We start from the raw sequence: 25,800 nt of genomic DNA on the forward strand, positions 1-25,800 counted from the left end.
ACTAAAACTTTAAAAATTTTAAATACTTTTATTCTTAGAGAATTTCATTGAATGTATTTTGATCACATTTATTCCTAAGTCCTCCCAGATCCACTCCCACTAAGAGAAAACTTTTTTTTTTTTAATTAAAGATTTATTTATTGCACTGGAGAGATGGCTCAGAGGTTAAGAGCACTGGCTGCTCTTCCAAAGGTTCTGAGTTCAATTCCCAGCAACCATGTTGGATCACAGCCATCTGTAATGAGATCTGGTGCCCTCTCCTGGTGGTCAGGCACACATGCAGGCAGATGTTTTTTTTTTTTTTTTTTTTTTGTTTTTCGAGACAGGGTTTCTCCGTGTAGCCTTGGCCATCCTGGACTCACTTTGTAGACCAGGCTGGCTTCGAACTCACAGCAATCCGCCTGCCTCTGCCTCCCGAGTGCTGGGATTAAAGGCATGCGCCACCACGCCCGGCCAGGCAGATGTTGTATACATAATAAATAAAAATTTCAAAAAAGATTAATTAATTAATTAATTTTTTTATACAGTGTTGTGGCAGAGGCAGGTGGAGGGTTGGAGGCTAACCTGACCTACAAAGAGAGTTCCAGGACAGCAAGGGCTATTACACAGAGAAACCCTATATTGAAAAAAAAGTAAAAAATCAAGAATGGAGTAATGGAGTCAGGTGTAGTAGCCTGGCTCACTTCTTTGGAGGCAGATACAAGTGGATCTTGGTCTACATAGTGAGTTCCAAAACAGAGGGCTACATAACGGAGAGACCCTGTCTCCTGGAAGAAAAACAATGAAAAAGAATGGTATGATGGGTCAAAGGGCATGAACGTCCTAAGAAAGTTCTCAATGTTTTAAGAATATATTTGTCCAACAAATTCAAGTGACACTTTATTTTTACGTTATTATTGTTCATTTAAAAAACTTTAATAGAAAAAAAGATATTTTTATTATTTTAGTCTGCTCAGTGGACTTTTTATATATTACTGGTACATTGTTGCCAGTCTTCCCCCCAACTTCTTTGCTAGTGGGTTTCTGCTTTTGTTTTTACAGTCACCTGAAAGGATCTACACAGGATTTATGTTCAGTTCTCCCTTTTTTGTTTTATGTTTCATGACAAGGTTTCTCTGTGCAGCCCTGGCTGGCCTGGCTGGCCTCGAGCTCAGAGACCCGGCTTGCGTCTGCTTCTGCACATACTCCACCGCCGACTGGCAGGATTAGTTCTTTTGTGTTTAGGAAAAACAAAAACAAAAACAAAAACAAAAACAAAAACAAAAAGCCAAACCAGCTTATCTTTCAAGAGTGGCGTTAATAAAGTACATGCTTATTATAACTTCATTCATCTTTATGTTAACTGAATTAGAAAAGGGAAGACTGATGTTCCTGGCCACTTAAGCTGCTCTAAGCATTTTCCCACTGTTGGAAGCTTTCTGTGCATGCACCAGATGGTGTCAAAGATAGCGCTAACTGTGTCTCTGCGGAGCATGCTAGCATCTTGCTGCTATGCAGTGATAGCAGCTGTGTTTGCTTACAGAGAGGACACGGAAGCTGGGAAGGGTCACAGAGCTGCCACTTTGAGCTGTGAGCTTTGGGGTTACCTTGGTTCAGATAGAAGAATTTGAACAAAATTCAGATCTGAGTTACTAATATTAATGGCAGATTGTGTAGTGGCTAAATTAATATTAAGAAATATCTCCTTGAAGCAGCTTTGTTTGTGAGAGTATGGAGAAAGGCTTTGTTGTTTGAGCAAGAACGGTTCCACATCCCTTGATCCCTCCTCAGTGCTTGGACTGAGTCAGTCTTGCTCTATTACATTTCTCTCTCTTTTTTTTAAACTTTGTTTTAAATGTCTTTTTTTGATGGTTTGTTTTTTGAGCCAGGGTTTCTCTGTGTTAAATGTCTTTTTATTGCATGCTTTATAGATGTGCCAAAATTAATTTAATCCAATTTTCAGAAGCTGATACTCATTTTGTTCTTTTTATTTTCTGCTTTTACTTTTTTTTTAATAGTTAGAAAAAAATGTCAATTATTTATTAATTTATTCTTTTTACAGACTGCTCCCACCTTCTGATTTTTTTTGTTTTTTGTTTTAGGACACTGTTGAGGCTTTGAGTTCTAAAGTGGGCTTGGACACAAAGATTGAGACAGGAATTTTCAGTATCAAAAGCTTCTAAAAGTGTTGGTTTGTATTTGGTTGACACAATTATTTGCTGACTGTTTTTATGAGCAGGAAAAGAAAAACTATTTAATTTTCTTTCTGTCTGCCAAGAAAATTAAACAGACTTCAAAGCTTTGCACTGATAGTTAATGGCATTGAATGCAAGCTGTTGTTTTAATTAATACAGCTGGCTGATTCTCCAGCTCAGTCAGCCACAACTGTGAAGTTCTAAAATGAGGTAACAAAACCAATGGCACTGCACGGTTCATGCCTCTCTTGAGGAAACAGTTCATCACTCTGACAGAAACTATTGCTTGGGGAGCTCTCTTCCCATCTTGAAATATACCTGGAGTTTGTAGCTCTTCATTTAAATGCACTCTTAGTGATTTACCACAGGCGAAGGGTAGACGTTGCCAGCTGTTTGGTAACGTTGAGAAACACCGAATGGGAGGTGGCATCCCTGTTGTAAAGTTATATGAGAGAATGCAAGAATACAGACACCATGGAGCCATGATCGCTAGGCTCGAAATAAATTAGGTTGCATCTAAAATGCTTCTGGTGGCATGGTGGCTAGTTTTATGTCAACTTGACACCAGCTAGAATCATCAGACAGGAGGGAGCCTCGGCTGAGAAAATGCCTCCATAAATTGAGCTGTAGGACCTTTTAATGATTGATGTGGGAGGGCCCAGCCCATTGTGGATGGTGCAACTTCTAGACAGGGTGGTCCTGGGTTCTATAAGAAAGGTAGCTGAGCAAGCCAGTAAGCAGCACACCCCCAAGGCCTCTGCATCAGCTCCTGCCTCCAGGTTCCTGCCCTGCTTGAGTTCCTGTCCTGCCTTCCTTCAGTGATGAACAGTGCTGTGGGAGTGTAAGCCAAATCAACCCTTTCCTCCCCAAGTTGCTTTGGCCATGGTGCTTCTTCAGCAACAGTAACCCAAAATAAGACAATTAAAGTTTTTTTTTTCCTAATAAAAATTGACACCGTTGGGCTGGAGAGATGGCTCAGATGTTAAGAGCACTGACTGTTCTTCCAGAGGTCCTGAGTTCAATTCCCAGCAACTACAAGGTGGCTCACAATAATCTATAATGTGATCTGATGCCCTCTTCTGGCCTGTGGGTGTACATGCAGGCAGAGCACTGTATGCATAACAGTAAGTAAATCTTTCATTTTTTCATTGACACTGTTCATGGCAGTGGCGCTCGTATGGTTGACTGGTCCTTTTCTTCAGTGTTGGCACCATCAAAAGGCTCATGGAGACTGTCAAGCTGGTGGCTTTTCTGTAGGATAATCTTTTCTTTCTGAATATTAGAACAATAAATGAACAAGGTTTTCTGCTCCTTGGGCGCAGCAGTTATGGTTGAAGATATTTGCACTAATGAGACAAATGGTGTGTTGCTTCTTGTTTACCAGGACCGCTTACAGAAGGAAAGGGTTATTTGGGCTTACAGTTCCCGAGAGCTGGGCCCGTCACCATGGCAGAGCAGCATGGCATCTGGGAGCAGCCAGCTGAGGGAGCACACCTCACAGCCTACCCCCAGTGACATCCTTCCTCCAGCCACCCCCCCCCCCAGCCCCAAACTATGGAAACAGCGCACCAGTGGGGACCAAGGAGCCAAGCAGCCAAACCTCAAGGGAACATTCTCATTCAAGTCACCACACAACTACTCATTGTGGCATTTTTTACTTATTTTACTTTTTTGAGACAGGGTCTCGCTACATAGGCCTAGCTATCTTAGAACTCATTGTGTAAACCAGGCTGACTTTGAACTCAGAGATCTACCTGCCTCTACCTCCCAAATGCTAGGAGTAAAGGTGTGCACCACCTAGCCCAGCTCTAAAAATTCTGTTTGCCAGCATAGCTGTCTAAGGGGCTCCATTGTGTTGCTAGTGAAGCAGCAATGCCCAGTTCTCTAGTGTCTTGTTTTAAACAGAAAAGGGTTAGAGGCGGGCGTTGTGGCGCACACCTTTAATCCCAGCACTTGGGAGGCAGAGGCAGGCGGATCTCTGTGAGTTTGAGGCCAGCCTGGTCTACAAAGCAAGTCCATGACAGCCAAGGCTAACACAGAGAGACCCTGTCTCAATAAACAAACAAACAAACAAACAGAAAAGGTTTATGGTCAAAATAATAACCTTTGTATTGAAAAGCTGAAGCAGCCAGGTGTAGTGGCACATGCCTTTAATCCAGGCATTCAGAAGGCAGAGGCAGGCAAAAGGATTTCTGTTAGTTCCTGGCCTGCCTGGTCTCCATAGTGAGTTCTGGGACAGCCAGAGCTGCCTAGAGAGATGCTGTCTGGAGTGTGGGGTGTGGAGGGGAGAAGAAAAGAAAAGAAAGTAAAAGCTTTGTGAAACATTGACTGTTTCCACTTCTCTTTGTCTTCTACCTCCAGAAACTACAGAGAACTGTCAGACCTAACTATGGCTCTGGCTTTCCTGGTGATGGCAGGATTGTCCTTACTTTCAGCAATGAGCTGCACAGGATAGACTGTAAAGTTGTGCTGTGATGCACACAGCCATTGAATGTTTGCACAGTGCAGCTCTCCCACCCCTTTTCTGTTAACTAGCTGTACAGTGTGGTCTCGGGCAAATCATCTCTCATCTTTGTTCTTTGATTTTCAGTCCATATACTGAAAGGATGATTTTTTTACATTTTCTTCCAGTTCTTACACTCAAACTTTTTTTTAATAACTCTGATAGCTGGCTTCTAAATCACAATTCTCCTGCCCCAGCCACCACAATATGGGGTACGAGCATACACCACATCTGGCTTCTGGGAACTTCCTTTTCCTCCTTTGAGAATTTCATATGAGTTATGTCGTGCCCCCTCTTCCCTAAGTGCCCACACCCCATGTGAACATTCTTTTGTAAATGTTCTTAAAATATTTTATTCTTTATATATGTGTGTTTGCCTACACATAGGTATGTCTGTGACCACATGTGTGCCTGCTGCCTACAGAGGCCAGAAAAGGGCATCAGATCCTCTTGGAACTGGACTTGCAGATGGTTGTTTAGTTGCCATCTGGGCTGAGAATCACACCTGGGCCCTCTGGAAGAACAGCTGGTGCTCTTAACCACTGCGTGCCTCTCTAGCCTGTCAACATTTTTGTACAAGCTTTTTTATTTTTCTTGAGTAACTCCCCCAAAGAGGAGTGCTGGTTAGGCTTGTTAAGAGTCTGCCTTCATTTTATGCTCACAGCAATAAATGAAGGTCCAGTTATTTTGTATCTTTGTCATTATTTAGTGCTCTGATTTTTTTTTCTAATTTTGGATATTTTTAAGTAGGTATGAAGAGTCTCACATGAGTTTTTTGGGTTTTTGTTTTCATTTTCCTGGTAATTAGATGTTGAGTGCTTTATGGACTGCTGGTCATTCATATCCACTGTGAAGTCCTGTCTACTTTCTCAGGCTGTCTGTCTCTGGGTATTGAGTTGTACGGTTCTTTGTATTTCACACAGAAGTCTTCTCTCAGTGACTTAGGTGGGTTCCCAGAATATCCGCTCTGAGATTTGTGTGCAGAACCTTATTGGAGAGCATCCTATGAGAACCTGCTGTGAGAGAACAGCAGGATGAAGGAGATGGAGATGGTCAGGTGTCACTCAGTTGCAGTAGGAACTGGGGACAGAAACCTGACCTGAAACAGACTGAAATGGGTAGTGCTGTCCCAGCAGTCACTGCATTCTAACACTGAATAGTATACCTGTTCATTCTCTGTCTCTCTGTCTCTGTCTCTGTCTCTGTCTCTGTCTCTCTCTCTATCTCTCTCTCTCTCTCTCTGTCTCTCTCTCTCTCTCAGGATGGTATGTGCACTTGTGTATACACGAGGATGCTGCTGTAAGAACCGGGTCGTGATCTTGTGTTGCTTAGGCCATCTCAAACTTCTAGGCCCAAGCAGTCTTTGTCTGTCAGCCTCACAGAAGCCTGTGTGCCCAGCTCCTCATCTTAACTGGCATTATTTATAAAGCCACACATTTTTCTGCTTACTGGCCATTTTGGCTGTTGGTTTCATGAGTAGAAAGTGTTCCCTAATCATCAATCAGTCTTTCTAATAGTTTCTTTTGTTGCTTTTCCAGGAGCGACTGAAGCTGGTGACTGTGTTGGGTGCTGGTCTTCTCTGTGGAACTGCATTGGCAGTTATCGTGCCTGAAGGGGTGCACGCACTTTATGAAGAAGTTCTGGAAGGTGAGAGAAATGAGCCTTACTTAAGAAATGTTGGCAGAAGAATTCATGGAATTTCTTGTGGATATAGTTCATGTTTGTCTTAAAAGGGTGTGTAAGAGACACTTTAGGGCCTGGAGAGATGGCTCAGAGGTTCTTCCAAAGATCCTGAGTTCAATTCCCAGGAACTGCATGATGGCTCAGAACCATCTATAATATTATCTGCTGCCCTCTTCTGGCCTGCAGGCGTACATGCAGGCAAAACACTGTATACTTAATAAATACATCTTAAAAAAGATATACACACATTCCTAAGCAGTTTGTTTTATGAGTACCGTAGCTCATGAACACTACCTAATATTTATTTGCAATAATGAGTTATTTCAGTCTTTTTAAGTGTAACTGTTTAAATTATCTTTGGATCCCTTTCCTCTAACTGGACGGCCTTGTCTAGCCACAGTAGAAAAGATGTTTCCAATCATTCTACAGCTTGATATGCCAAGGCCAGTTGATGTCCTTGGGAGGCTTCCTCTCCTCTGAGGAGAAAGAAAAGGGGGCATGGGAGAAGGGGAGGTGAGATGGAGGGACTGGGAGGAGAGGAGGAAGGGCAAGCTCAGATAGGGATGTAAAGTAAATAAATTAATGGGAAAAATCTAATATTTATACCAATAAAGACCCTGGAGGTGTAAACTGAGGTAAAAACCTGCTAGCTCAGTGAGGTAACTTTGTTTTCTGAACTATAGGCAAAATATATACAAGCCTGATTCCATAACTGAACTGTGAGCTCTTTAGAAGTTCCTTCCAATCTGTGTCTTGTCTTGAGCTCCTCCAAAGGCAGGAGGGCTCCTTACTCTCTGTCCTAGGTTCTGCCAGTGGGGTCTCCATTCCTGCAAGCCTAGAGAGAAGGTCCCTGTCTCCTTCCAAAAAGTCTCCTTTAACTAAAAAAGAGAGAGCTATCTTAGAGGTCCAATTGCTTATCAAAGGAGTCTCTAGCTCTTCCCCTACACCCTTGGCAGGCTGAACCATGTTACTGTCATGGTGAGGGTGCTCTAAGCCAAATCAGTAGGGGCTGAACCATTTTACTTATCTTGTTGAGTCTAAATTTCTGAATGGAGATTAATATCTATCATATCTCATCTCTATTAACTTAAAACATCTATCTTGATCTAAAAACATCTTAAGCCCTAACCTACTAAGCTTAATTGAAAGACTAAACTATCTGGTCTTCAAACCCATCAGAGACTTGAGAATGGATAAAACTTAAATACCTGAGTGAACCCAGAGTGCAGATTAGCAGCTTCCAAAATGAAAAAAATGACTGAGACAATTTACTTCCTGAATAGTCACCCAACACTCTCTATAATGTCGGAGCATCTTCTTCAGCCTTCTGGCCCAATATATCTGACAGACACATTTGCGAGGCAGGAACTATTGAGGACTTGCTTATCCTGTCTTGGCAGAGTTTGACTGTCAACTCTGCCTGCATCTAAACGTGCCCATTTTTAGGTAGAATTCTGTCTGTGGCAGAAATGAGGACATTATGCCCAGTGGTTGGTTTGCCACATTTGAAGCCATCTCCATAAGGAGGTTCTTGGATGCTCATCTTCTTTGAAGCAGGCTGGGTGTTGCCAGAAGTTAACTTGTCTTGTTGTCAAAGAATCTTTAGAATAATAAAAACATCTTTAAATGCCATATTCTGTGGGTCTCTGAGATTTTTGAAGACCTTATTTAACCATTTTACCTCATATGTCTATAGAATCATATCTGTTAGACCTAGAATATATACTCTTGTGATAAAATTAAACTATTTTTCACACGTCATGAATTGCATCAATATATAAGATTCAATACCATTGAATTAAAAAATAACCTTATTTGTGAGTAACAATTAAGGCCTTGAGATGAGGAGTAGATTCAATCATCTACCTTTTATTCTATCCTCCCTCTGTATTTCTATATCCCCCTTTCCTTCTTTTCAGCTCCTATCTCGTTACCTACAAAAGAAAGGTAAAGGAAAAGAGATACATCCCCGAGTCAAACCTAGTTTCCTACTTATAACCAACTCCCAATGAAAATAAGCATCTGTAGACCAAGAAAATAAACAGAAACCTATCCAACCCCCATTAGAGGAAATGGAATGTCATTCTTTTACAGTTTCTTCAGGCTGATTTAGGGCAAATAATTCCTTTGAAGGCCCCCCAAAGTTGGGGAGAATGGTTAAGTAATCCAGGGATAGCATTTGTGGTCTATTTTTCAAAAGTTGTGAAATTCCAGGCTTAATAGGTGTCCTGTGTGGGACAGTCTGAACTGCTAGACCAATTGGGATCAGAAACTTTGTACAACGCTGTCCTGGAAGCTGTCCTGTTCTGATGGGTAACAGCAACTAAGGCTCCTGGGGGATGCATGATGTCAGCATCCAGCTTGCTGAGAGGAATGAATCCTGTCAGGTCTGATCCAACGGCGCTGTCCAGTTCTTTTGTTCTGAAAACATAATTTCTCACAAGCATTTTACAGTTCTAACATTGTGATGGTGTGAGGTGTGCAGGATGCACAGAGCATTTAAGGCTGGTTCTCTGCAAATCTTCCTTTAATGCCATACTAAGAATGGCCTCTAATTATAAGTCACAGAGAATCTGTGACCAACATGAAGCCTTGTCTGTGCATAAACCTTCGTATCCCAGCCAGTCTCAGAGCTATTCCCGTGTAGTGAAATTAGCAACGTTAGTTACCTGCTTGTTCTGCAGTTTGAATTCTTTAGATCCTGATTGAAGCCCCCTCCCTCATCACCTCCCACGCAACCTTTATTTTTTGAGACAAGGTCTCTGACTAAACCTGGAGCTTACTAATTTGGCAAGACTGTGTGGCCTCTGCCTCCTCAGTGCTAGGAAAAGGACACATACTATCATGCCTGGCTTCTTATATAGGTACTGGAGATTTGAACTCACAGAGTTGAAAAATATTCCCTTGTTGCCCCCATTCTGGAAGAGATTGTTGAATGAATATTTTTTCCTTTAGTTGTTTCGTAGAATTTACTGGTGGATTGCTGTCTGGGCTGGCGTCTTCCATGTTGTACCATGTTTGTATTAGTAGCTTTTCTCATTCTGAGGAGAACCAGCTGAAGGAGGAGATACACTTTTGGCTCACAGTTTATTTAAGGGGATCATGACCATCATGGCAGGAAAAGCCTGGCTGCAAGAGTGCCTCACAAAGAGACTCACAACTGGATGGTGTACACAGTGAGAGACTTGGGAGCACTCAGTCCTAAATGGGATGTCTATCAAAGCCCTCCCCTCAGGGATCTTTGCAGAAGAGGAGGCAGAAAGAGTGAGAGGAGATGGATGAGTTCAAGGAAACAGTGTCTTCCAGACTCACCAAGGCTGATGCTCTCAGGAACTCACCGAGGCTGTGGCCACACCCACAGGGCCTGCACAGTCTCAGGCCAGATGAAACTCCAGCCCTGAGGGGAATGGACACAAAATCCTGCCCCTAACTGAGAAGCTATTTGCAATGGAAACCTGCTGGGAAAGGGAAAGCCACTTTTCTCCAGTGGAAACTGAGGAAACCAAACACTCCTGGGCAAGCCCTGTCCCCAGGAGGAGTTATTAACATAGAAATAACCCTATGGCTTTGGTTTCTTTTTATTTTTTGTTTTCCCTTGAGATAGGGTTTCTCTGTGGAATGGCCCCAGGGTGTCCTGGACTTGCTTAGTAAGACCTGCTTGGCCTTGAACTCACAGAGATCTGCCTGCCTCTGGCTGCCTGGCTGCCTGGCTGCCTGGCTGACCATATGCTTTTGTGTGTGTGTTTTTGTTTTGTTTGGATATATTTTATTCTGTTGCTTTTCTTTTTCTTTTTTTTTTTTTTTAGTTTGTCTGTTTTGATTGTTGTTTTTCTTTGGTTTTGTTTTATTAGAGAGAAAGGTATAAAGTTGAGTGAGTAGGGAAGTGGAGATGATGACCTGAGAGGAGTTGCAGGAGGGGAAATTTTTAATCAAAATACATTGTAAGAGCTGGAGAGATGGCTCAGAGGTTAAGAACACTGACTGCTCTTTCAAAGGTCCTGAGTTCAATTCCCAGCAACCACATGGTGGCTCACAACCATCTCTAGTGTGATCTGATGCCCTCTTCTGGCCTGCGGGTGTACTTGCAGGCAGAGCACTGCATACATAATAAATCTCTCTCTCTCTCTCTCTCTCTCTCTCTCTCTCTCTCTCTCTCTCTCTCTATATATATATATATATATATATATATATATATATACATGTTTTTCAATGAAAATTAAAAGGTTTTGGCTTTTAAGCATTGTTGTTTGAAGTATCAAACATGTGACTATTAATTAGGAATATCTTTTGGCTAATTGTTAGTTACTATAATTCAGTGTCCTAAACACCTTGATGATCTAGAACTAAATTTAAATGGGAGAATAATGTCTTTTCAACTGTATGTGTGTGGGTGGGTGGGTGGGGGAGAGATGCACAGAGAGAGATTGCTTACTAATATTTTATAAAAACTAAATTATTTCTATCCCATTGCTTTTTTTTTTGGTAAATTTTGTGTCAACACAGGTATAAAAGCAGTGACTTTGCCTGCAGTTGCAGTTTCATTGTCACTGTTTTCTTTACTTGGTTTCATCAGAGTGAAGATCCTGTGCTTCCTGAGGAGACTGGCATGCACTTCTCAGATGAAATGGAAGATTTAGCTTTGGGGCCCTTTGAAATGTGACTGCATTTTTGCATGGTGATTTGCTTCCATGTCCAGGATTTTGAATTGATAGGCAGTCAGAAGGTCCACATGCTAAAGCCAGAAGGGTGTTTTTATCTTGGGAATTTTTTTTGTGGCTTTTTTTTTTTTTTTTTTTTTTTTTGGTGTGGGGTTTTTAATATATATATATAATTTTATGTGCATTAGTATTTAGCCTGCATGTATGTCTGTGTGAGGGTGGCAGGTCTTGGAGTTACAGACAATTGTGACCTGCCATGTGGTTGCTGGGAATCGAACCTGGGTCCTCTGGAAGAGCAGACAGTACTCTTAACTACTGAGCCATCTCTCCAGCCCCTCTTGGGAATGTTTTTTATCACAACCTTTTAGACTGAAGGAGTTTATGGCTGCTTGGATTACAGTATAGGAATTAGGTATCCTTGCAGTAAATTAAGTGGTACTTAAATACAGATGGAAGGTGTTCCATTATGTGGTTTATTTTGCTCCAGGAAAGCACCACCAAGGCAGTGAAACCAAGGAGAATGGGATTGCATCAGACAAAGCAGCAGAAATACCAGTTGTCCATGACCATGAGCACAGCCACGACCACACACAGCTGCATGCCTACATCGGGGTGTCCCTTGTACTAGGCTTCGTTTTCATGTTGGTAGTGGACCAGATTGGCAGCTCCCACGTGCATTCCACTGAAGGTGAGTAGCTCTCAGGCTTTCTGGGCTGTGCAGGCACTTTTGCAGTTTGGAAATTTATGAACAACTGAATGATTCAGTCTACTTCAATGGCCTTACTTAAATGCAAAACTCAGGTGCTGTGGGGCATTTTATTCAATTGGGGGAGCCAGTGAGGTTTGTTGACATATTAACCCTGCTGGGCTTAGTGCAGTCATACTTGAGTGAGAGTCTAAGGCAGAAGTCCTTAGCCTGTTCTGAGCTGTGGAGCCCTTAGGCAATCTAAAGCCTGTAGCCTGATTATTGGAATGTTGGTCTTTAAATGTATAAACTTAGTAGGACTACAGAGAATACAGGGCTAGCCTAGTTTCCATAGCAAGTTTCAGACCAGCCAGGGGGATATACAGTGAGAGACTATCTCAAAGCTAGCCAGCCGACAAATTAAAAATTCCAAACAAACAAAAAACTTGATAGTGAATGAATTCTAAAAAGAAGTAAATAAACAGGGGTGTAGCAGTGCTTTGACCAAATGAGCAAAACCAGTGTCACTGGCACTAGGCTTATGGTGTAGCTCAGGAAGTCATCAGACTAGGCTCCTTCAGATAACTCTAAACCGTGGACAAAATTTTTAAAACTGCCCTCTAGAGATCACAGAGTCAATAAGAGCAAGCACAGTCTGCAGAGCATCAATATTGGAACAGAGATCCCTATTTCTCTGGGTGAGTAGTCAGCAGCCTTGAGAGCAACCAAAACTGTGATAGAAGCTCTGTCTTCCCAGTGTTATTTCATGTCTGCAGCCCGAGCCCTTGGGAGGTGCAGTCAGAATGACCCAGGCCCATCTCAACTGCATAGCAGCTTAGAAAGCAGCCTGGACTACTTGGATTAAAGGTGTGTGATAGGGTTAAGCCACACCATAATCACCTGTTTACAATAGAAAGTTCTTGGATTAAAGGTGTGTGCGAGGGCTGAGCCATACCACAACTAGAAACAGATTTTTCCAATACACAATCTTGGGGTTCACAGTGCGACCAAATATCTTGCAACAAGACCCCCGAGTATTCATGAAATAGCATTACTAACAATGTCTGCTATATGGTCCAACATGGAAAGCACCTGTGATCAGCAGAGGAGCATTCTCTAAAAGAGAGGATTATTCTTTAAAAAAAAAAAAAACAAAAAAAACCCCCAAGGTTACAAGGAAGTGAATGTATTTTTCCAAAAATGTCAATCTCAGCTGAGTGAAATATGGGATCCTAGAATTGATCCTTCATAGAAAGAAAAATAAACATTATCAGAAAACTGACACAATTTGGATGTGAAACAGAAATCAGAATTAATGTTAAATTTGCTGAAGTTTATATCCTTTATGATTACATATTTTCCCTAAGGAAATACATATTGAAGTATCTAAAGATAAGCAGTTATGTATGCAGCTAATTTTTATATTTTTGATTGTGAACCTAGCCTTTAATGGCTGTGCCATCTCTCCAGCCCAACTTATTCTTAAGTGGTAAAGATTTGTGTATAGAAAATGTGAATATAGGTGCTGAAATAAATGGTTCAAGATGTTTAGATAGTTGGTCAGGCAGAGACAGGGACATATGATTATTTTCTTTAAACTATTATTGCAGCTTTTCTCAAGGTTAAACATTATTCCAAATAAAAGTTGTTTGGGGGCTGGAGAGATGGCTCATAGGTTAAGGGCACTGACTGCTCCTCCAGAGGTCCTGAGTTCAATTCCCAGCAACCACATGGTGGCTCACAACCATCTATAATGTGACCTGATGCCTTCTTCTGGCCTGCAGGTGTACATGCAGGAGGAGCACTGTATATATTTGGAAAAAAAAAAAAGTTGTTTGGTTTTGCTTTAATTTCAGGATGAATAAAGTTAAGGGTATAGTTCTGTGCCTGAACATGGCATGACTTAGTATGCAAAGCTTTAATCCCAAACAATAAGAAGAAAAAACTTTGATACTAAACAAAAGCAGGGTTGAATAGGCTGGTGTGGGGGCATATGACATGACCATGGCTCTCAGGAGACACAGGCTGGGGCTTGTCAGCTCAGAGGAGACCAGCCTCAGCTACATAGTGACACATGACACGGTCATAAACAAAGCTCTTGATGTCAGCAAAGGCTTTCCACTTCATTACATTTATTGTATCTTTATTTTACTCCTTTCTCGTTGAGATGAAGGTTCACATATCCCAAGGTGGCCTCAGACTCTTTATGTAGCTATTGATGACCTTTAATTACTGATCCTCTTCCCTCCCAAGTGCTGTATATGCCATTATGTCCATACTGCACCTTTAAAAAATTCCCCATCCTGGTAGAACACACCTTTAACCTCAGCTCTTGGGAGGCAGAGGTGTGCTGACCTCTGTGAGTTCAAGGCCAGCCTACTCTACAGAGCAAGTTCCAGGACAGCCAAGGCTACATACACAGAGAAACCCTGTCTCAGAAAGAAAAACGGAAAAGAAAAAGAAAGAAAGGAAAGAAAGAAAGAAAAAGAACCTTCCTCAAGCCAGGTGGTGTGGGCCTGTAATCCCATCTACCCAACCTGAGGTAGGGAAGCCACAACTCTAAGGCCTGCATGATCTTCAGAGTGAGTTCAAGGCCAGTCTGCCACTTAGAGAAACTATCTCAGAATTTAAACAAAGAAAGAAAGAAGGAAAGAGAGAAAAAAAAGTGAAAAGGAGCCTGGGGATTATGACTCAGTGGAAGAGTACTCAAATGCACAGATAAGGTTCTGGGTTCAGTGCACAGAACTGAAGGGAAAATCCTACCCAATAGTGTAGTTGCAGCTGACCTGAGCTAGTTAAAAGATGCCACAGGAGGGAAGTGTTGTAAAGATGCTGCTGAAATGTCTGGCTGAGGTGAGTTTGGGGAAAGTAAGAAAAGCAGTGGAGAACTGTTGTAACATGGGTTTAAGTTGGTGGAAATGTATGTTAGGGTGGTAGCTGCAAAATGAAGAGGGGAAAATATGACAGACGTTGGAATGAGAACAGAGTTGCCGGAGTTAGATGAGCCTGCAAAGAAGCAACCACAGTGGGGGGAAAGAGTGAAAAAGGCCAGCTGTGGTGGTGCACGCCTTTAATCCCAGCACTCAGGAGGCAGAGGCATGAGGATCGCTGCGAGTTCGAGGCCAGTGAGTCCAGGCTTGTGCTCAAGCTAGAGGGCTTTGTTCAGCAAGGCTACACAGAGAAACCCTGTCTCAAAAAACGAAGAAGGAAGAAGAGGAGGAGGAGGAGGAGAAGCAACCAGAGGCCATGGGGCACTTTCTACAGACTGAGGATGTTCAGGTGGTTGGGGTTATTTGTTTCAGGAGTCTATCCAGGAAGAGCTCCCTCACCCCCACCTCTTTAGTACAAGGAGAACATTGATGAATTTGAAATAGAAAGAAAGGAGTGCAGTGAGGAAAACAGTCTACACCAGTGTTTGAAATTTGAGCTTTCACACTATTCGTGTAGCTGGATGTGGTGTGTATACCTTGATCCCAGTGTTCTGGAAGCTGAGGCGGGTTATGAGGTGAAGGCCAACGGGGCTGCACAGTGAGACTCCAGCTCTAAGTAACAATGGTAACAACAGTGGGTTATGTCCAGACAGATGTTTCTATTGCTTTATGTCGTAGTACTTAGGGATACTTTCTCATTCTTATGTAGATCCAGAAACAGCAAGGCCTAGCAGTTCCAAAATCACCACCACACTGGGGCTGGTCGTCCACGCTGCAGGTAAGTCAGGATTGCAGTGAGCACACTCCTTTCTCACAGAGGAGACTCTCCACACTGAAAGCTCTTGGGGGAGGGTTGCTGAACAAAGCCCTCTAGCTTGAGCACAAGCCCTGGCATATTTTATGTTTACAAGCTAAGAATGTTTTCTACGTTTTTGTTTTTGTTTTTTTAATTTTTGTTTTTGGGTTTTTCGAGACAGGGTTTCTCTGTGTAGCCTTGGCTGTCCTAGACTCCCTTTGTAGACCAGGCTGGCCTCGAACTCACAGCGATCCACCTGCCTCTGCCTCCCAAGTGCTGGGATCAAAGGCGTGCGCCACCACACCTGGCATTTTCCTGCTTTTTTTTTTTTTTTTAAAACAGGGTCACTCTGTGTATCCTTGACTGTCCTGGACTCACTTTCTAGACAAGGCTGGCTTCAGACTCACAGAGACCTGCCTGCCTCTGCTTCCTGAATGCTGGGATTACAGGCATGCACCACTGTGTCCAACTTGTTTTCTATATCTTTAATACCTAAATACAAAATGCAAGCTAGGTGCAGTAGCTCACTCCTGTGTTCCAGGCACCCAGGAGGTGGAGGCGGTAGGATCCAGAGTTCAAGACCGACTTGAACCACTTCAGTGAGTCCAGGGTTGACCTGAGCTACATATCCAGGCCCTGTCCAAAAGAGTCTGGGGTTGTAGCTCAGTGATAAAGCATCTGTTGAGTGTGTGAAAGGCCTGTGTTCAATCCTTAGCACCACCAAACAGAAAGATTGTTCGTGCCACTGGAAAATGATGGTATTTAGAGTGATGATGCTATTTTGGAGGTCAGCTGTGCCCATGTTTGTGTATCACCTGTGACTTCTGTTTACAGTATTGACAGAGTTGAGTAGTTACAAGAGGCCCAAAACCTGCAAAGCTCAAACATTTACTGTCTGGGCTTTAAGAAATTTGCTGACCTCTTTCCTAAGATGTGTCTGGAAAAGAGCCTGCGTACGTCAGCACCAAACAGCCCTGCTGCCTGTGTAGGCTGAGACGGTGAGCAGCAGGCTCAGCAGCATTGCCGATGACACTGGCTTTAGCACCATAACCCAACCTAGATCCAAAGCCCAATCCTGGTAGGGTTCTGTCAGGACCAAATATAAGTACAAAATGAAAAGTAGCTCGCTCCTAATCTACTTTCTGTTAACAAAATCCACCCATACCACCACTCTAGAAGCAGTGGAACTGGGGCAAATGGAGCAAATAAATGGGGCTGACTGAAGTCTCACACAATAGCTAACTTTATTCAGAGCCTCAGACAGTTTATACTCTGGGGTTCAGAAAGGTCACATGAGTAAAGGTCTCGTGAGTTCAGACTGGATGCAATCCCAAAGACAAGCCACACATGGCAAAAACATGTTTTTCCATGGAGGCATATAAAGGTGAATACCAGCAAGCAATAATGAGCTCTCTGAAGTTAGCCCACTCCTCTCCACTACACCTGGGAGGAGCACGAAAACACATTCTGAGAGCAGGTCTGTGTTTTGAAGAAACTGAGGCCACAAGACTCCAGTCTTGTTTTCTTGGAGTGTTCTCACAGCACTCAGAGTTCTCCTCACAGGCCTCCGTTTCTGGATGGTGTTTCAACACACCCATCCAGCCAAAGTCCCTGTCCTGACGAGTTTTATGTCAACTTGACACAAACTAGAGTCATCAGAGAGGAGGGAGCCTCAACTGAGAAAATGCATTTTCTTAGTGACTGATGGGGGAGGGCACAGCCCATGTTGTTGGTGCCATCTCTGGGCTAGTGAGCGCTGGTTCTATAAGAAAGCAGGCTGAGCAAGCCATGAGGAGCAGGCTGGTACGCAGCACCTCCATGGCCTCTGCATCAGCTCCTGCCTCCAGGGTCCTGCCCTCTTATAAGTTCTAGTGCTGGCTTCCTTGCATGATGAACTTCCTTCGATGGCATGGAAGTGTAAGTCAGAAAAACTCTTTCTTCCCCAAGTTGCTTTGGTCATAGTATTTCATCACAGCAATAGTGACCCAAACTAAGACAGTCCCCTTCGTGTGTGAATCATCTGTATTGAGGCCTTGAGCCTTGAAAATAGAAAGATGCCATGTTTGAAATTCTTCATTAGCTCTATTACTACAACTTAGCTCATCAATGAATGTTTACATTTTATACATTTTTTTCACAATAAAAACTTCTAACACCCGGACTACTCAGGGCCAGATGCTAAACTTTTTGCATATGTTCTTTTACTTTTAGCACTGATGAAGCCCCCAAAATACATGTTATGTTGACCCCCATCTTTTTTTTTTCCTTTCTTCTTGGTTTCTCAAGACAGGGTTTGTCTGTGTAGCCCTGGCTGTCCTAGAACTCACTATGTAGACCAGGCTGGCTTCAAACTCAGAGGTCTATCTGCCTGCCTCTGCCTCCTGAGTACTGAAATTAAAGGTGTGTGCCCCCATCACCCAGCTTATTGACCCTGTCTTAAGAAGGTCATCGAGGTTGAGTAATTTCCCCAGAACCACGCCCTGCACTGCTACCCTTCATAGCATCTTGTTTCCTTTGTCTCCAAATTTAGCGGATGGTGTAGCATTGGGAGCAGCAGCTTCTACTTCACAGACTAGTGTCCAGTTAATTGTGTTCGTGGCAATAATGCTACACAAGGTAAGCCAAGGCTCTCACTTCAAAGGAGCCAAATGTCTCCACCTGCCCTTTACTATCTTGACTCTGTTTTTCTTGACACTGTCTATTATTGAACATATTTGTAATTCAAATTTGTCTTGGTCCTTGATACATTTCTGAAATGCAATTTTTTCTTAAAAAAAAAAAAAAAAAGCCCTTTAAATAAGAGTTTAAGAAAATAGCAAAGAAAACAAAAAAGAAAGAAAATAACAAAGGGGTGTGGTGTGGTGGCGCACACCTGTAATCCCAGCACTCAGGAAGGCAGAGGCAGGCAGATTGATGTGAGTTCGGACAGCCAAGGCTACACAGAAAAACTCTGTCTTAAAAACAGGGTTTTCTTAAACTCTTACTTGAAGGGCTTTATTTATTTAGTTTTGTATCATCATATACACAAGTGGCTAAAATCTTGTTAATTTCTGTTTTTTAAAGTTTTTTTTTTTTTTTTTTTTTTTTTTTAATGTATGAGTACTCTGTCAGCATGTACACCTGCAGGCCAGAAGAGTGAACAGGGTCCCATTATAGATGATTATGAGCTACCATGTGGTTGCTGGGAATTGAACTCAGGACCTCTGGAAGAGCAGCCAGTGTGCTCTTAAGCACTGAGCCATCTGTCTAGCCCTCAATTTCTATTTGTTATAGAATTTTGTTCACATGGCTGACTAGATGGCTCAGTGGGTAAAAGTGCTTGCCAAGCAAGCTTAATAACCCAAGCTCTCAAAAGTTGTCCTCTGACCAACACACACACACACACACTGGCGTATATTCACACATACAATAATAAATAAATAAATAAAAATTCAAAATAATTCTGTGTACGATACTACCAAAAAATATAGACACGTGCAGGGTTTTTTGGTGAGAACACTGATTCCTAAAAAGCAAGCTTGCTCTTAATGGGATGCCTAGATTTTTGTTGTGAGAGTTCATATTCAAATAACATTGCATGCATGTCTTGATGTGGAAGCAAGCCCTGCTTGTCGAGTCATAGTAAGGGCTCCTGTGTCATTTCTAGGCTCCAGCGGCATTTGGCCTGGTTTCCTTCCTGATGCATGCCGGCCTGGAGCGGAATCGAATTAGAAAGCACTTGCTGGTATTTGCACTGGCAGCCCCAGCCATGTCCATGCTGACGTACTTAGGATTAAGTAAGGTGAGTGTGAGCTGCTTTCACTATGTAGTCATATGTCTGGTTCCATTCATAGGAACCACGGGCCTGCAGCCTGGGAGCTGCATGGGGGCTGAGTGCTATGAATGTGACCTAACACAAAATCATAACCTTCCCAAACATGATGCAACTTATTTTTTATTTTATTGGTAACTCAATTGTATTGTTGTCCAACATGAATGTTATAGATTATGTGACAGTGTGTCACAACATTATGTCACAGTATTAAAAGGCTTAACAAACCTGGTAGAGTATCTTAGATTGAATTTTTCACATACAGTATTTTCTAAAACTATGACAAAAATTGAGGGTAAAAATCCCTATGAAATAAATGTCTTAATTAAAGTACTTTTTATGAATTTAATATTCATATAAATTGACTATCAGTCCTAAGAATATTTGGATAACTATATAGTAGAATTTTAGGTTTTTTGGTTGTTTTTTTTTTTTTCGAGACAGGGTTTCTCTGTGTAGCCTTGGCCATCCTGGACTCACTTTGTAGGCCTCGAACTCACAGCTATCCGCCTGCCTCTGCCTCCCGAGTGCTGGGATTAAAGGCGTGCGCCACCACGCCCGGCAGAATTTTAGTATTTTAAATAGTATCATTTTACCAGCCATGCTTATTTTGTTTGGCAGATAAACAGTCAGAACCATCCGAGACTTTTTAAATTTTTTATTTATTTTTATTTCATGTGCATTAGTGTTTTGAGTGTGTGGGTATGTCTATGTGAGAGTGTCAGATCCCCTGGAACTGGAGTTACAGACAGTTTTGAGCTGCCATGTGGGTGCTGGGAATTGAACCCAGGTCCTCTGGAAGAGCAGCCACTGCTCTTAACCACTGAGCCATCTCTCCAGCCCCACCATCCAACATTTAATGCTGAGGCAGGCACAGGAAGCATGCAAAACAAGCCATTCAGTGACCTACAGTAGAGTAGCTGGAGCAAAGCCAGCTGTAGGCAGCTGGGATTCCAGTGCTTTTAGTTCTGAACATAGCTTCAGACTTGAGGTGTCAGTCTTCAGCTTAGAGCCCACGTACTGCGTTTCCAAGCCTTGTATTCTGTTCATAGCAACAACCTTTCCTAGTTTAACTGAGAGTCAGTGAGTAGAATATATGAGGAAAGTCTAACCAGGGCTGGTTGGTTGGAACTACTCTTCCCCATATCCCCTCAGAAGGTCATTGATCCATCATTATTAAAACCAATAAATATGTTAAAAGGAATATTGACTTTTCTGGTTTTCTGTTACTTGACTGGTTGGTGGGAGTGAACCCAGGGCCTCATACATGCCAAGCACTCTACCACAGAACTATTACCCCCAAACTTCTTTTTCTTCTTCTTCTTTTTTTTTTTTTTAAATTTTTTCAAGACAGGGTTTCTTTGTGTAGATCAGGCTGGCACCAAACTCACAGAGCTCTGCCTGCCTCTGCTTTTCCGAGTGCTGGGATTATGGGTATACGCCACGTGCCAGCTTCTTCCTCTTTTTATTTTCTGTTCTTTTCTCATTTAAAAATAAAAAATAAAAAGGGCCAGGTGTGGTGGCGCACGCCTTTAATCCCAGCACTTCGGGAGGCAGAGGCAGGCGGATCACTGTGAGTTCGAAGCCAGCCTGGTCTACAAAGGGAGTTCAGGACAGCCAGGGCTACACAGAGAAAACTTGTCTCAAAAAAGCAAAACAATAAAAAAAGAAAGTATATATGGAAAGTGACATGGTTAATGAGTGGTTAGATTCTGTTAGCCAGGGTCTGTTGGTTGTTGCTCTTGAGTCTAACAAATATTCCCCCCCGACACACGTATTTTTGATACTGAGGATGAAGCCCAGGGCCTTGCACATGCTGGGCGAATTCCCTGCCATCTTCCCAGCCCTGACAGTTCCTTTTAAAATCTGATGCGTCACTTCACCGACCTCTGTGCTTTACAACTTTTTCATGAAAAGCTTCTGATAATTCTGGAAGCATGGCATTACATGCTGCGTCTGGGGCGAGTTGGTGAAGTTTAACCAGTTGCTTTGACTCACAGGCTTTCTCTTTTTAATAAAGAAGCCTGTGAGTAGCTGTATAAAGATTAGCAAATGGCACACATCTGTGATCCAGCCCCTGGGCGGCCAAGGCAGGAGAGCTCAGCCTAGGCCAGGCTATGAGACCTTGTCGTAAGCAATCAAAACCAACAAAACACAGGACATATATCTTAGTGCTATGAAGGCAGCTACTGCATCTTTCTTGTTTTGTTTTGAGACAGGATTTTTCTTGGTAGCCCTGCCTGTCCTAGAACTCACACTGTAGACAAGACTTGCCTCAGACTCAGAGCTCCGCCTGCCTCTGTTGCATCTGGATCAGTCGGTGCCTCAAGCGCCTGGCCTGGTAACACAGAGGATACTTGTTAGATATTAGAACAAATCAATTGATGCCTAAAATTCCAAGATTTCATCTCTAAGACACAAGTGAAACCTCCTAGCCAGTGCTTGAAAGTTGCTGTGAAAAGCAACTGTAGTTAAGCTTTCATTGTAAAATGGTAAGGGTAAATTCTGGATGTTCTCCCTGCAAAATCACAAACTTTTGAAATAATAAGTATGTTAGTTACCTTATTTTACTATTTTATTGTTTTTTCAGGTCATAGTATCTGTATAATAAGTTGTGAATTTCAAGTAAAATTTTAAGCTGTGATTGTATCTGTCACTGGTGTTCTTAAACCTTAAAGACCTCCCCATAAATGACAGAGTTTCCAAAGATTTCTCTATATACCAAGCGGCACCAGGTATAAGTATTCAGATTTCGTTGGGATGTCTTCCTATCTTTGACTTTGATGTGACTTGTTTTCTAATTCTAATCTCTTCTAATTCACAGAGCAGTAAAGAAGCCCTGTCAGAGGTCAATGCCACTGGAGTGGCCATGCTTTTCTCTGCTGGGACATTTCTTTATGTTGCCACCGTCCACGTCCTCCCTGAGGTGGGTGGAATGGGGCACAGCCACAAACCTGACAGCACTGGAGGGAAAGGCCTCAGCCGCCTTGAGGTGGCGGCCTTGGTTCTGGGTTGTCTCACACCACTCATCCTGTCAATAGGACACCAGCATTAACCGGTCAGGTGCCAGCCTCAGTCCACGGTCATTGCCATCCGGGAAGAAGAGCTAGCGTGTGACGCTCCTCGCTTCCTCAGTGTCTTGTCTGACCTTGCCCATCGTCACCTGTGTTCCTAGAATCCAAGGGAGATGAGAGTCAGTCATGGAGACGTGGAATGGCCTATAGCAGAAACATTGTAATTAGAGACTTTGTGTTGTCTTTAAAAGGGACTTTGACATACTGAGTTTTGATGTTTCTCTTAACCCTATTCTCAGGGAAGATGGAATTTAGTTTCAAAGTGGAGAACTTCATACAATGAAATAGTAATTATGAAAATCCAGTGTTCTGTAATTAAGCTACAGTTTTTCCCTTAGTTTAGAGGCTTTGCCACTTTACCCATTGGTTTTTAACATGGTTCTCACCATGTAAGACTGGTGCTTTAGCATCTGTGCCCCATGCCTTGAGAAAAGGTGGCAACACCCATCCCTTAGCTGCTAAAGGTGATGGCAACTAATTTGAGGTTAGAGTAAAGAAAATAAGGGTAGGAGACACAAGCTGGCCTGTACCCAAAAGAGACAGTCATTGAAAGGGGTTTGTAGTGCTGGGCGTGGTGGCACAGAGGCAGGTGGATCACTGTGAGATCGAGGCCAGCCTGGTCTACAAAGCGAGTCCAGGACAGCCAAGGCTACACAGAGAGACCCTGCCTTGAAAACCAAAAAAAGAAAAGAAAGAAAGAAAAAGAAAAAAAGAAAGGGGTTTCTAGAGTCTTCAACAACTCCTTTGCACATGCCTCCCTAAACAGAGCTTGCCCTTTTCCCCAGTAGAGCAATGGAGATGGGACTGGCTTTTGAAGAGGGGTCTGGTATTATATAGCATTTTTTTCTTTTTTGAAGTACCCTTTGCAGAATACTTGTCTGCAGCACATTCGTAGCAATGGGATTCTATTCAGGCACAGGATTTCCTTCAAGAACAATGTGATCACAGTGAAATTAAGAGATGTTAAATTTTCTGGGAATTTGGATGCTTACTGACATTGACTTCTGTAATAACCTTTTTTAAAGTAACACTATTACAAAGTTTATTGTCCTTTTCTTCTAAGTGGTCTGCAACCTTCCAAACGCTGTGACCCTTTAATATAGTTCCTCATGTTGTGGTGATCCCCAACCATAAAATTATTTTGTCGCTACTTTATAACTGTAATTTTGCTACTGTTATGAACTGTAGTGTAAATATCTTGATAACAGGATATCTGATATGCGACCCCTATGGGGGTCGTGACTCACAAGTTGAGAACTGCTGTTTTAAGTATTTCTTTTAGCAGCCAGCAGTCCCTCTGGTTAAACCCTTTCCAGAGTGGGGAGTGTTGCTGTCTGCTCATTAGCTCCTGTGCAGGAGACAGTAGGCTGTATCAGAAGGCAGTGTCTGCTGCTGGCCTCAAGGCCCTTGCAATCATGTCAGCATCCTACCCTTCCTTGTGCTCTTCTCTCCCACCCCGTGTACTACTTACTGGCCCTGGTGATGTCAGTGCTTGTGCGAGATGAATTCTCATCAGGACAACCACTTCTCGAACCATGATGATGACGACATCACTGTTTCTGTCCTTCATTTCCTTCAAATAAGTTACTTCGTGTCAAATACAACTTTATTACACCCTCAAAAATGTCACCTCCTCATGTGAGTTGACACAATCACTTATACTCTGATAATTTAAGCAATTGAGACAGTGAAAGTATTCAACAAATGAAGGTAATTTTTCCATGTTTGCCAAAATCTGCATAAATCTTATATAGTGAGATAGGTATATAATACTGTATTAATTTATATTTTCTGTACTTAAAACACTTTCCCTAAAGAGGAGCTGAGACTAGTTTCTTCAGGGCAGCGGGTGCAGTCATTTGTATTTTTCTGTGACACCTACCTGTGCCAGCATGCCGGCGATTTTTCTTGAGTTCTCTGAGTTGTCACTGGGCCAGCAGCTGTAGAATTAAACTTGTGAGCCCTCTGCTGGCTGCAGTGTAGAAAGTAGCAGAAATGGAATGCAGTTTTTGTGTGCAGGCTGGCAGCTGTTGCATCCCATGCTAAAGTGTTAAGCAGTGCAGTGTGGGAGTGTGGGTAACTCTTCTGATCAGGACAAACAGGTGACTCGGAAAGGTTTGGTCTCATCTAGCCCTTCCAAAGTACAAATGTCTTGATTTCTTGTAGAAGCTTACTGTGTCAAGTAAATGGCCATTCTGTGTCTGGTTTGGTTTTTAGAAGTAACTTCTGTCATCCTACTACATACAGTGGTCAGAGATTTGTTGTGCTGGCCAGAGCTTCTTTCAGAAAGCAGTGCCTTGCCATCTTGCTTATAAGTTTGGCTAGAATATCTCGCTGGGTAGGGCCTTGGACTCTGGCAAGGATTGAACCATCAAACTTCGAAATTTGCCTTCCCCCCCTGGGCCTCAGTAGTAATGAACTTTCCGAAACTGGGGCCTTTTGAGGCCTGGGGCTACTCATCCCTTCCCTGGTCGGCAGGCTCAAATAGCCATATGATTTAATAGGGCTCAAATGCACTTCAGGCAGCAGGAACCATGCCGAGGCCTCTGTCTAGGGGGAGAGGTTGCTCACATGGCAGGCAATGCCCCCAGAGCAGCCACCTTGATGTTTGCTTCACAGCACATTTTCAGTTCTGTTTTCCTCCTCCTTAAAACTCCCTTTGGAGATGTGGATGCCTTAATGCGCAAACGCATTTGAACACGTTGGTGATATGTCAGCTGCTGCCACAGTTACAAGTAGAATTATGGGCTACCAAAGAAGTAATTGATGAAAAGCACGGGCCATCCTTCCTCATGACCAAAGCAGTCTTAGTTGCAACTGGAGGCCCTTTCCCTGGGAACCTAGATGTTTTCAGCTTCCAAACCTGCTCCATTCCCCTCATGGTACCCAGTGTTGTCAGTCTCCGTGTCAGCAGGGCAGCGATGTTCCATTTTATTCTACTTTCCTGTGTATGCCGTGGCTAACTTGCATCCTTACAGGCAGACATGCTGGCCCGGGATCCCTGTGGTTGGAAGAGAACCAACCACTAAGGAAGGCAGTGTGTGCTCCCCTATTTAACCTTACTCCCCAAGTCTCTCAATTCAAAACAGCTAAGTCAGCCTATTCTGGGGTTTTGGATCTGAACCATTACAGGAAAACAAGGGAGGAGGCTGTTGTTATAGAAGAGGGAAAATAGATTTTTTTTTTAAAGCCAGTCTGTCACTGGCTGGCTCTCTTTTTCAAGGATTAGAAGCAGGAGGGGCTCACCTGAGTCTCATGATGGTGAAGCCCTGATCTTGGGGACTGTATGTTAATAGCACAAATCTCTTCAGATGCTCCCGCCTTTCTGGGCCAGAGCTCCAGACTGTTGCTGCAGATTTCTGCTCGGTACAGAATGAGCCTCACCCCTGAAAAATACTGGTGGAGACATTATACAACTGCAACCTTTTTGTACTTACGACGGTGAAGGTCAGCTCAGGAGACCTGAAGGTGCGTGGCTGGCGGGAA

The 25,800-nt window shown here is 42.9% G+C and overlaps 1 protein-coding gene across 1 annotated transcript in view; it reads left to right on the forward strand.

Moving 5' to 3' along the window:
- The window catches only part of Slc39a9 (solute carrier family 39 member 9), a 35,610-nt gene extending 12,602 nt beyond the window's left edge, over positions 1-23,008 (forward strand). Inside the window, exons 2-7 of the mRNA XM_051148398.1 lie at positions 6,216-6,324; positions 11,506-11,706; positions 15,343-15,411; positions 17,960-18,045; positions 19,076-19,210; positions 22,065-23,008. Coding sequence (XP_051004355.1) covers positions 6,216-6,324; positions 11,506-11,706; positions 15,343-15,411; positions 17,960-18,045; positions 19,076-19,210; positions 22,065-22,295 — 831 coding nt within the window. The 3' untranslated portion in view covers positions 22,296-23,008. The remainder of the gene's footprint in view (positions 1-6,215; positions 6,325-11,505; positions 11,707-15,342; positions 15,412-17,959; positions 18,046-19,075; positions 19,211-22,064) is intronic.
- Positions 23,009-25,800: the final 2,792 nt, after the last annotated feature.

The sequence above is a fragment of the Acomys russatus genome, chromosome 1 (genome assembly GCF_903995435.1).
Source record: "Acomys russatus chromosome 1, mAcoRus1.1, whole genome shotgun sequence".
In the NCBI taxonomy this organism is placed as follows: domain Eukaryota; kingdom Metazoa; phylum Chordata; class Mammalia; order Rodentia; family Muridae; genus Acomys; species Acomys russatus.